This window comes from Labrus bergylta, chromosome 18 (assembly GCF_963930695.1).
Source record: "Labrus bergylta chromosome 18, fLabBer1.1, whole genome shotgun sequence".
In the NCBI taxonomy this organism is placed as follows: Eukaryota; Metazoa; Chordata; class Actinopteri; order Labriformes; family Labridae; genus Labrus; species Labrus bergylta.
The window spans coordinates 24,260,823-24,273,657 of NC_089212.1; the positions used below are offsets into that span (position 1 = coordinate 24,260,823).

The window sequence follows — 12,835 nt, forward strand, 5'->3', positions numbered from 1 at the left end:
TTGATTGGGTGTCTGGTGCACTTTGGATCATATTTTCTAAGAAATGATTTCAGAGTGAAGAAGATGTCAAGCAACAAAAGACGTGGAAAATGTTTCACAAGATGCAGGATTGCTCAACACATTTCTAGGCATCAGAATAGATGATGAATAATTAAAAACAGAGGGACACTGGCCTTGTTTCCAGGTACATCAGATAATCCACCCTCTACTGTTAGATAACATCTATTCTAAGAATTAATCCATCTCCTAGATTGAATTACTATTCTCTGGGATTTAACTGTTAGCTAGGAGTGTACACCTTCCTTATTGTTATGTTTGACACTTTTGACAAAAGTGACATGTTAATTCAACCAGCTTCTAGCTAAAAATACATCAGAAGTTAACTAATGCTAGCAGATGCATAAATCCCTGCCTATCAGTAGGCCTAATTCTAGCTAGGAATTGGCTAATGCTAAGAGGAGCTGATATCAAACATTTTAGCCTGGAAATTAGCTCTAATTTAAGCTTCTTGCTAACATTAGCATGAGTCAGGAATTCACTGCTAGATACATTTACACCTTCTGTATTTTAAGTTGTATTAGTTGTTGTATTTCTGTTGACACTATGAAAACATAATGTCATTCAACTACCTCATAGCTAAAATGTTTTTTTTTGACAAGGTTCAAATTCCAAACAGAAATTTTAGCATGAAATTGGCTGAATATTAACATTCACTGTTGTCCTATGGCCTAATTTCCTTCCTGAGTTTTATTGGTCCTTGTCTTTTCAATTGCTTAACAATCAGTTAGTAATTATTGATAATGATTTACACCCATATTATAATAATTTAGTCTCCTACACTGAGCTCGATGTCAGAGAGATATATGGTCAAAAAAAAATGCACCAGGTCCCAGATATTTTAACAACCACTTTAACTCTTTGAAACTGATCTAAAGAGAATCTCATGTGGGATTATTTTCATAAGAGAGCACCGAGAAAAGTGTCTGTCTGCTCTCTCCGCAGGCTCACATATATATTTTTTTTTTGCACCTCTAAAAATTGCTTTGGCTGTGGCAGTCGAGAGCACTCAATCCCAGGAGAGTGGAAGGGTAAATTCTGTGTAATAATTCAAACCAGGTGTAGCCTGATGGCAGCAGCGGCAGACAGATACTAACTTGACAGATTCAGAAGCTCAAAGCGAGCAGCCAGACCTTGCACAATGAGGCGAGAACAGAGAAGCTGCCACGCATCGATAGGCAGAGTCTCCACGGGCCAAGAGGAACGACCTCGACTGTTTAAGTGGAAACATGCGCCGCTGTGCTCACTGCTGCGAGACAAGCGTGGAGGGAACACCCCCTGAAAGAGGTCAGAATTGCTAAAGACGAGAGAGGGTGATGTCAACAAAGAGGCTTTTCAGGGTGGAACACTTAACATCACCTGTGTAGGAAAATGTGCCGGGGGGGGGGGGGGGGGGGGTTGGGGGGGCCGTGTGTTTTCACAAACGTTTAACCCCACACGTTTAGGTAAGAGGCCAGCCATTCACAGAACGTATACATTTGTAGGTTGAGGATCTCCTCCTCCTCCTCCTCACTCCACCACTCTCTCTCTCCTGGAGGTGCACACGGAAAATACTGTAACAGTGTAAATATTATGCCTGTGTGTGCATTTTTTTTTGCAGTTGCATGGTAACATAGAGCCAGGCAGCCTCGCTCGACGCTGGCAAATGTTGTTTTTTAATTTTTTTCTCAGAGTGGCTGGCTCCACCCCGTCTACCTCTCTCAGAGCCGAGGAGTCAAACTGAAGTCAATGGCTGCTCTCATGAGCAGATGAGTGACGCCTTCTGCTGCGGTCGCCGAGTCTGGAGTCTCTTAAGCGGAGAAGAGAAGAGGAGGAGGAGGAGGAGGGGAGGAAGAGAAAAAAGAAGTGGCGACGCATGAGGAGGAAAGCTAAAAGGTGGTAAAGTATGAGATGAAGTTGATGCTCAGGAGAGGCCAAGACCACCAACAGAAAGAGAGGGAGGCTGTGATCAGAGTTATGGTCCTGTTTCATAATAAAACCTCATTTTTATGATAACTCACAGCCAAAGCAAGGTACATTTACTTTCTTAAGTTGCTCTATGATGTACTATCTTTTCTCTTTCACAGTTGCTGTGCAGATTCAGATTTGGCAAGAATCTTTCTTTTGGATGCTGTCGAGGAAAATATCCTCAGAAAACATACCGGGCTACTCTCAGCTGAATCAAACATAAATGTTGATCCAGTTCACAGAAGGGGAAGTAATCCTTTAGTTTAAACCCGACAGGATGGAAATAAATGAAGCAATTAAAACACATCTAGACTCTGAAACATTATCAACTAAACATCATCATATCAAGCGAAATAAATCAAATCTCTGTGGCACACTGAAAATAACTTCACTGTGTTGTGGTGTGAGCGTTTTGCCCATAGCTTCTAGCGGCCAGCGGTGCCCTCGGCGGCCGCAGCAGCCAAAACACAAGACCGGTCTGTCGCTATATTTATTATATATTATATTATATATTTTGCCATTATCAGCTTTCTCCATAGAGCCTGTTAGCATAGCTTCCAAGCAATATGACAGACGTTAAGTTTCGATTCTGGGAGTGAGTTCCCACCCACTGATCTGTGATTGGTCTGTAGCTTCAGTGGTCAAAAATATGAGGAACTAGCGTTGTAGTTTCACCCCGCTAACAGCAACAGCTTCCAGTGACGCAAAAATCATTTTGCGTCACTGGAAGCTCCTTTTCAGACTCAGAAATACAAAGATTTCCCTTCTCAGGGGAAAATGAGGGCGGGATGCACAACCATTCAAAAATACTAACAGGTTTCTAATGATACAAAGATTAATGCAAACGGGTGAAGTATACCTATAAGTTGTTGCTAGTTCTGCTTTACTTCCTTGTTAATTGTTTAGCACCAATACACCAAGTCAAATTCCTTGAATGTGTACTTGGCAATAAAACCCGATTCAGATTCTGATTCTGAAATACAAATGGTCACATGACCAATCATCACAATAACCATTATTCCAGGTCACAGCCTCAAATAAAAAATCCTCCTATCACTGTCTTTGAGGGAGCAGAGGTCACGTTCAGATAAAGTCCTGCTACAATCCAGACATGGACATTTACTGCTGCGTTCGGTGTCCATTAGAGAAAGGCAATCCTCCTTTGTGGTAATTATTAACTTTGAGTGACATTTCTGCTTTTTAATTCCCCCTCAGCGTGCTGTTTCATTATTTTTTCCATACACGCCCACTCGCTCTTATGACCACGTTACACCGGCTAACCTCTGTTAGACCTGCGGAATTAAAGTCTCCAAACGTGATAATCCCATCCATTCCAATCACGCCGGATTCCAAACAGAATTAAATTATTAAGGAGCTTACGCCGGAGTCATACGAGGCTTTAAAAGGTTTTAGGGCTTTGGCTGTGGACCTACGGAAGGGGGCACGAGGCATGGGAATGGACGAGGCGCTCGACACTGCAAAAAGTGTGAATCTGAAGGAGACGTTAAAACAGATTCTTGCATGTAGAGAAAAGGAGATTCAGTCGATTTCATTAAAAAAAGGGATCAGTTTGCAGAAATAGAAAGTAAGTCTGAGATGTTTAAAACCTAATGAGCTTTAAGTGATCTGAATCTAGAGCCTGTCGTGGGAAACTCTAAAGTTAGCTAACCATATCAGTAGATTCTTTCATTTTTCAACTGCCTCATGAAGAAAGCGATATTTTTTGCAGTGCAGCATTAGTCTGAGAAAACTCAGGAAGCTCTGCTCCCTTTACAGTCCCAACCTCTCCATCTTCACCTCACAAAGTAACCCTGTCAGAACCAGCAGGGGCCAGTTACCAGAATTTATGACTGTGTCAGAGCGGACCAGTGGCCCGGATCTGTGCTACCGTCTAATTTGACCAACAGAGAAAGTGGAAACAGATAGAAGCGGCGCCCCCCCCCCCCGAGGGCTCGCCCATTAAAGTCAAGGAAAGTTAGCGGGTCTATTGCCTGAGTTTGGCTCGACATGGCATTGCATCAAGACTGTAAAATTGGAAGCATAAGAGTTCAAAGGAGGAAAAAAAGTGGGCTAAGGAAACCCAATAAATGGGATAATCTGTCTTTTGATATCTGGGGTGTATTTGGGTAAAGCAACGGGGGAGAAAGGGCGAATGACCGCTGCTGGTCTGCAATTAAAGGAGTCCTAAAATAATCTTTGCAAAGTGTAGAAATTCCAAAGCGGCCTACAGAGACCCACAACCCGGCCTGTGTTAAAATCTGGATCGGAAAAACAAGGATTTAAAGTGCTTAAAGTCTTAAAAGTAACAGTGTGGAGCCAGTGTAAGAGCCCGGCCTTGGAAGGCTGTCAAAACAGGGATTGAAAAAATCACTTAAGCACCGAACGACCTGGTTGGAATGAAACACAATAATTACTTTGTCAACTTTTTGTGCCACCGCAGTTTAGCATGAACACAATAAAACTCCTTCCCGCCCATATGTGGCAGCACACAACAACAGCATTGGCTTTGGCTGTCAAAGGCTCAGGACGACTCAATGGGCCGGTGACACGCCCCCCCCTCCCTCCCCCTGCTCTCCCCGCCTCCGATCTGATGGCTCAATAGAGAGGTGATCTTTAACCTCCAGGCCCCGCCCCCTCAGGCTCTGAGCACCACAGTTGTCTGGGAGGGCGCTTGATAATCTGCACTGCTGGAATTTTATTTTTCTATTTTACAAATGAGCCACACACTCTATTTACCGTTCCATTTAGCTTCGACAAACGTAGCGTTTAGTTCCCTGTGTTGCATTTCAATGCACTGAGTGTTTGTAAGATGGAAGTGAATGTCTGAACAACCTGCAGCCTGCAGGGAGAGGATAGGGGATGATAGTAGGTCTGTATGCCAGTTAAATCAAAGATAGGGTTGTATAATGTGTGCCATTAAGGGTGATTATTATACTGCTCATTTTACATTTACATACCTAAATCTCGTTTTGCATATACTCCACATCTTATCTTAGCTAAGTGTCACTCGTTTAAAACCTTTAGCAGTCGGTGTCTGCAGCTCTTGGAAACTACTCTCTCTGGTTTTATAGAGTCTGTCTTTGTTTTGTTTCCTGCTCAAAAAAACGTTGCTGAATCATCCTACACATTGGGGTCCAAATTAATTCAAAGTCAACTTTATCAGAGTCAGGGGCGCTGCTTGTCAACAGGGCAAGGCAGGCAAATGCTTGGGGCCCCACACCAGTAGGGAGCCCCCCCCCCCCCCAAAATGTGCAAATTTGCATGCATTATTGCTGGGAAAACCAGAATTTGTCAATGAAAGTCAGTAAAGAGGAATTATCCGTCTATAGGAGAGAAAAAAGATAGAGGGAAAAAGAGGAAGCGTCGGGCACCGGCAGACATGATGGTGATGAGCGCTAGTTGGAGGGAGTCCCAATTAATCTTTGCCTAGAGGGCCCCAACAGACTCTAGAATCGCCACTGATCAGAGTCGACACCTCTAGGGCGGAGGACGAGATGGAAGTGAGAGTGAAGCCCAAAGAGGGGGTTCACTTTGTCACTCAATGATGCCCAGAGAGTCCAATTATTGACTCCGCTGTGGTAGATGATAAAATGAGAGTTAGTAGTGGACGTCCTTTTGGTTTACCTACTGTGTAACTAACCAAATGATCAACAAAGAAATTAGTTTGACTTTTTCTGCTGCAGATCCTCAATGTAAAAAGAGTCTTTGATGGCCTTTAAATGTTCTCTCATTTAGGAATGTTAGCTTCTGTTTCTGCCTCTGTTTCTACCTCTAAAGCCGACACAGTGGTGGGATCACTTAGTCCCCCCATTACGCTTTGAATCCGCTGTCTTGTTAGGCCAAAATTCTGGCACAAGTTCTGCCTGAGCTTCCTATTTTTCGGAGAAGAAACATGAGTATCAAAAAGGTCTCTGCAAGCTGTCACAAGAGAACCAACTTATAAATGTTTAGAACAAGAAAAGCTTTTACCACAGCCTCACTACATATTTCTTTATGTTTAACATAATATGATGAAAGAGGCTTTATGGAAGATGCATCCACTTGTTTAAATGGATGTCTTTAAGAACAAAGGAGGACATGGTGCATCCTCAAAAAGGACCACTTTAAATCACTTCAGTGTGCAGACTGGATGTATTTTAGCAGCAGGGTAATGGACCCTAATGGTCCGCTCAGTCACTAACTTTCTGTCACATTTGTGCAGATCTGATGGCACTCAGAGTAAATGACAAACTGAGTGCCTGAGAGGCCGAGAGGACTCCGCTGTGCCGGATCAGTCAGAGAATCAGCAAAAGTCACACACATACTCCAAGCAATGAGAGGCGTGTGACAAAATCAGCCCATCAGCCGTCCAAAATCACACACACAGGATTCATTCAGCGCAAATTAACCACGGCTGTCAAATCCAAAAAATCCAATCGTTTCAATCCGAGATGAAGACGGCTTCACCTTGAGGACCCTGCTGGAGGAATAGAGTCTTTGGAAGGCCATTGTCGGGCTGTCACGACTCAGCCTCACCACCCGTCTGACCCTCACCCTGCGGGATGAACTCATCACAGGCGGATGTGAGGGTGGGGTGATGAAGGGCTGTGACACACAAGAGACTGAACGCACGGCAGAAAATGTGACTCGGTCTACACAATGACAAATCAATCTTCTGCCCGTTTGTGAACGCCTGACTGCTCTTGACATGTGCCCTTTATGTATATATTTGATACATATTTTAATATAATGATGAATATTTCAACTGTTAGAAAAAAAAAATTGCAGTGTGCTATATGAACGACTGCGAGAGACAAAGAGTATTTTGTTAAATTTTCAGACTTTTTGAAGCATAAAACTATTTATAAAGAGATATCAGAGGGCTGTGATTGGTTAAACACAATGTTGGTTCAGAGACAGTTAGGCTCGGTATAATCATACTTTGCAAAAAAAAAAAAAAGCGACATAACCGTTTAGAGAATAAAGAGCAGGGACTCTGCAATGACTCTCACAGTGTTTGATTGGCAGGTGATCGCTGGGAAACGCAGCAAACAAATACTTTCAACAACTGAAGGAGGAAAACGAGGATCTGATGGATGACCGTGTTCATAATTATGTGACACTATAATTATATTAGACGCGTCACTCAACTTAACAGAAGATAATGTGGCTTAATTTTTAGAGCAGCTGTGACATCGCCTGGGAAAACCAACGTTGGTGACGACTCTGAAATATTTTTAATGGACACATTTTTATTAACTTCCATTTTTTGGACTGCTCATATCTCTAACCAGAGTCGATCCAACCAAAGCTTTCTGCATGGTTAGAAAAAACAAGAAGAACTGGACTTTTTTTTTTTGCAGTGTGCAGGGCGGTGGCGGGGTTAGCAGAGGTTTCTGACTCCTTTAGGACGGGGGTGAAGAACATTACCCCTGACCTCCCTGAGGCCTGGCCTTGTCACAGGCTTGTCCCTCACCCAGGACCCCTGACTCTAAAGAGGGTGACCTCTCAGTTCACCTCCCTCAAGGCCAACAGCGGCCACATGGTGACCCGCTAACTGGATTTTTAAAAAGAGGGAGGGAGGGAGGGAGAGGGAGGGGACGGCATGTCATGCCATCTTGATAAAGACATTAAAAGGAACGTCTCAATAACTGCCACATCAAATCTTAACATCTCCATTTAAAAAAAAAAAAGACTGATTCATAGTTTAAAGACAAATAAAGAGTCGGAAAATGATGCACCGCCTTTTGGATTGCAGAACTGATTCCATCCACACAACACAAATAGAACTTCTCCCATAGGTTGGACACTTAAATAATCCTAATGAGTGCATATACTTTCAGCCTGGGTGGCCTCAGAGGGAAATCGTTTGGTGCCAAGCTGGACCCGCTGAGCTTTACAGAGCGGAAAATGTACAGGAATTTGTCTTGTTGGCTTGATGACAACTCATAGTGTCACCGCTCACACTGACACAGCACAGTACAAGGCCGCCAGGACCTCACATACGCTGTAAAGGGCTTACTATGGATAGTCAGCTATACATGTCTCGCTATAATTATACATTTAACATCCCGTAGGAGCGTGTTTTTAAAGCTGGGGAGGGTGCAAAATGTCTCCTTCTGCAGAGGGATTCAAAGTTGGAGATAAAGCCATTGCACATGCTCAGTCTACCGTGAGATATTCCACTGATTAGGTTGTGTTTAATATCTTTATACCGCCTCAGTCATCGCAAAAACATCTCTATTATGTTTTATAAATTCCCCTTGATGAGTCGTTAAGGACGATTTTCATGAAAAAAAAAAAAAACATAACCGCAAAGAAACTTCCATGCATGCTAAACTCGCTAAAAGTTGCTGTATGGGGACCACTCCAGTCCAAGTGGGGGCGTCCTGAGAGCTGGTGACAGGTGTGAGAATCTGTGTGTGTGTGTGTGTGTGTGTGTGTGTGTGTGTGTGTGTGTGTGTGTGTATGAGTGGGGACAGAGGGAGGGAGACAACTGCTGTTGGTCTGCTGGGAGCAGATGTTGGAGATCTCTGTAAACTGTTAATAGCTGCAGGATCTCATTACATTTAACTCTTTAAATGCCGAGGCTCCGCTGGGGGGAGAGGCCGTCTCTCTCTGCCAGCCTGACACATGTTTGCTCTGCTGAAGATTACAAGGTGCAAGTTTGAGTGCATCAGACACAATTTAAACGACCACTTTGCCCGGTCTGCTTGTTGTTTTTAAAGATTCTGTAAAATGTGTGCAATAGAGCATTCAATTCATGTGATGATGCAACTTATTAAAGAATAAAACATTCAAGCATTCATCAAACTGCTGAATTGTTGCATCAGTCGCACTTGGTCAGGTATTGCTTGTAACTAGTAGCCGCTTTTATTATCTAATGCAAACTTCCACAAAATGTCTCTCCTTATTGGTAATAACTGCACAAGTTACATCTTACTGTATGTTTTTAATTTTAGATCGTTTATGTCCCGATCAGACAACATGGAGTGAGGAGGATGTGGGTACAAGACACGATGCTTAGACGTCAAAACTACGGGAAAGATCATACATTTGGAAATCAGCGAAAGTGCAACAACGGCCGCACTAAAAAAATCAGAAAGCTTGGATAATGACTGCACATTTTCTCCGGGCAGCCGGCTGCTGATGCAAACGCTCTCTCCTCATTGAAAACAATTGAAAAAAGACGCTGGTGCACAGAAAAATAACGCTAGGTGGACATGGAGCCTTAGTTTCCCGAGGTGGATTTCACTCACACAAAACCATGTGATCTGCAGAGTCCCTCTGCACCTTTAAGAAAAAGCTAAAGACCCAGCTCTTTCATGAATACCTACTAACTTAATGATGATGGTCTCCATATTATTGATGATGATGATGGTAATGACGATGGTTTTGTTTGATAACGACGACTTATAAGATGGTTTCTATACTGATTAGAGCTCTCAAGAACTGCCCTCAATGTTGTGCTTTGCCTCTGGTCACTTCCTGTCAGCACCTGTGTGTCCAATCAGACTCAAAGCTGATCGTTTGCTCTTACTCACATTGTTCCCTTTTTTCTAGATCCTTGCTTGTGTTGTTCTTACTCTCTGATGTACGTCGCTTTGGATAAAAGCGTCTTCTAAGTGAATTGTAGAAAAGTTCACTGTCAAAAAACTGTCTTTTGAAAATGGGAAGAAGACACATAAGACACAGGATGGCATCATTTGAGAAGAATGTACATCCCTGGGCGAAACTTTGAAAATATATGTCATTAAGTTTGAGTTTATTTTGACTGAAGTGCACTTTTGGACTGTTTGAATTCCGATGCTCTTACCACACCGACCGTCTTTTTAATCCTACAGCTCAGGGCCATTAAAAGACACAGAAAAGTAAAGCCAGCCCTGTTACTTTAAGCAGTGCCATTCCACATGAGAGCTCAGTGTTTAGAGTGAATCTGATGACAAAACTGAGCACAACAGCTGTTTGCTGCACTGCATTAATGTCAGCGCCGAGCTAGCACGCGAGCACGCATGTATTCTGTGTACCCCTCGGTTTTCAGCACGGCAGTTTGACCCTCTGAATTTATTTCGGTCGGCTTAACCGGGGAGCGCTGAGAGCTTTCCCCGAGTCCTGCTGAGGGGCGTCAAACTCGGCCGATGTGGATTCTGACCTTTATTCACCGTGAGAAGATTCAGTGAGCATGAGCGCTCTTTCAGCACTTTGTTTCACACTTTTCCAGTTATAGATATCCACAGTGGGTGGGGGGAGCGACTGACGGACACACGGCAGCTCCGAGGGGGGGCGAGGAGGGGGATTAAGATGCCTCGCTAAAAAGATGCTTTAACAGGAGGTCAGAGTAAACAGAGCATCCTCAAACCGAGGGGCCGCGTGTGACGATTTCAGCCTTTAAATCACGTCTCTGCTCCGGCGACCTTTAGGTGTTAACAGGTTTCGCGTTCTCTCTCACCTTGATGCCCCCCATCCTCTGCTCTCCCTTGAACTCTTTGCCGTTCTTCAGCCAGTGGATGGTCGGCATCGGGTTCCCGGAGGCGGCGCAGCGGAACTTGACCGTGTTGGCGGCTGGGACGGCCAGGAGCTTCTTGTCCATTCGCTCGGGCCTCGTCCAATACGGAGCTTCTGTTGGTGAAACACAAAAACAGGTTGTTGCGTCAGTCATTGAAAAACTCAAATTAAAGTTTTTTTTTGTTTTTTTTTGTCCTGACCTTGTCTGTTTGTTTTTTTGTGCCTCATTTGTTATTTATATGTCACCAGTTTGTCACTCTATTGCGCCTAATAAAAAAATTCATTATATGTCACAAGCCAAAGAAATAAATTAAAATTAAAATTAAATAAAATTAAAGTATTAAATGTTTACATTACAGATAAGGTGAGTCATCCAAGACAAGTCCCAGTGGATTTACATTTCCCAATAAGAAACCTGCAACCTTTCAACACTCAAATCTGACTTTCTATGCAAACGATCACTGCTATTCTATCCTAAAAGAGACATCCTTGGTTTTCCATTTTCTGCTGTATTCTTGGGTCATAGAGATTTTTGGGGAATGACCCTCCAGGAATTAATTGTACCATGTTTTTAAAATTGCTTTAATGTGGCACAGACAGGAAAACTTGATCTCCTGCCCTGTTTTCAAATTGATCCATCTTGGACGAGTTACTTATACTTTACCAGAGCAGATGTTGAGGTTTGCCCTTTTCTCTCTCCGTTCTGATAAACAAAGCACACTACCTGCGACCCCCCCTGGAGCCCACCCTCCTGCCTCTGGAGATACAGTTAAGTTCAAGATGTGCAAACAGTGTAAAACACAGTTTGACGGTCTTACAAAAGAACATAAACGGGTCGTGTGAAGCGTCGCGAGGAGCCAGACAATGCTCATCATCTTCCTCCCTCTGACTACAATGCGGGAGTTCATTTGAATCGTCCGATTCCTGAGAGTTTGGAAAACCTGTCGGAGCGATTTATTGAGTTGTATTGAGAAGACGGGCGGACAAAGAGAGTGTAGCGAGTCAGAGAGGACTATTGTTGCTGCGGTGTGGGTGTGGAGGGAGAGAGCACTGAGGCATGGCTCACTCTCTCTCTCTTTGTAGGTCTGTGTGTGTGTGTGTGTGTGTGTGTGTGTGTGTGTGTGTGTCTCCCAGGACAAAAGCTAGGGGAGGTGGCTGACCGGTCATCAGATGTCTCTTTTACTTTTTCGAATCAGGAGGAGAGAGAGGAGCTAATTACCATCTCAATGTCTGCGCTTGTGTGTGTCTGTCCGTGTGCGTTCTATCAGATTTAAGTCGTAAAGGAGCAGAGGGACGTCCACACCAAGAACAATATCTAAGGCCATAACTAAAAAGATATTGTGAGCATCCAAACTGACGACCATAGACGATGGCGCCGAGCAGGCCGTGCTCTCACCAGATGTGTTAAAAAATGGATCCTGCTCACATGTAACTGCGGTTAGTTTTTGCAGGAAATGCAAAACAAAAATCGATGCGAGTCAAACACTCTTTAACGAGAGAGATTCTTTCTTTTGAAGAGTTGGGTCGTCATCAGTTTTATAGATAGATAGACTTTATTTTCTGTCCCAACAGAGACAGAAATTCTCCTTTGACAAGGCTCGAACAATAAACACAACTTCTTAAAAACAGAAAGTGCAGTACATTAAAAGAGGACTTAAAAACACCAGTTTCTAAAACGGGACTTTGTAGTGTCTGTCGGATGGCAGTAACTGGAAGGAGTGGTGGAGGGGGTGAGAGGGGTCAGGGTGGCTCTCCTGATCACAGAGCGATTATACAGTTTGGAGAGGGAAGTTTGTGTTGAACCGATAATTTTTCTGGCCTGATTAATGATGCGGGAGATGGTCTCCTGGATTCTCAAAGAGAGAAGGACAAAAGCTTCGACTTGTTTTAAGAAGTGGATGCAGCCCCTAAGACGTTCGCAAATTCAGCATGTGGATCATCGTCAGCTCGGTTTGTTGGATGCAGAAGTGTCCATATTTGGATTGAAGCGTCCATATGCATTAGTGACTTTCAGCTCACAGGGGGAAAAGGCCTTCAAGCACACTCTGCTTTAATCGTTTATTTCTAAAGGAGGCAATTATTTATAAATAATTCCTAATAAAATCTATTATTTCAGATGTATTCTAAGAGGCGTTCAGTGTTTCTGTTCATCAAACAGCTGACAGAGATTCAAAGAGATGTGTTGTTAGCGTTGTGTTTTAGAATGAATCATTTCAACTTCTCATTAGAGTTCACTGTCTGGTCAGTACTTTTAAAAGTTAATCTCCCCCTCAGGCATCATCAGGGAGGGGTTTTATCTCGGTTCATGTCAGAGAGCGAGGTGTAGCTGTCAAAGCGTCACCTGAGT

At 43.5% G+C, this 12,835-nt stretch overlaps 1 protein-coding gene across 7 annotated transcripts in view; it reads right to left on the reverse strand.

Annotated features, from left to right (window-relative positions):
* fgfr3 (fibroblast growth factor receptor 3) overlaps positions 1 to 12,835 on the reverse strand; it is an 81,080-nt gene that overhangs the window by 24,459 nt on the left and 43,786 nt on the right. For all 7 annotated transcript variants that reach the window (XM_065947772.1, XM_065947771.1, XM_065947769.1 and 4 more), the window contains one exon: positions 10,433 to 10,602. In XM_065947772.1, coding sequence (XP_065803844.1) covers positions 10,433 to 10,602 — 170 coding nt within the window. The remainder of the gene's footprint in view (positions 1 to 10,432; positions 10,603 to 12,835) is intronic.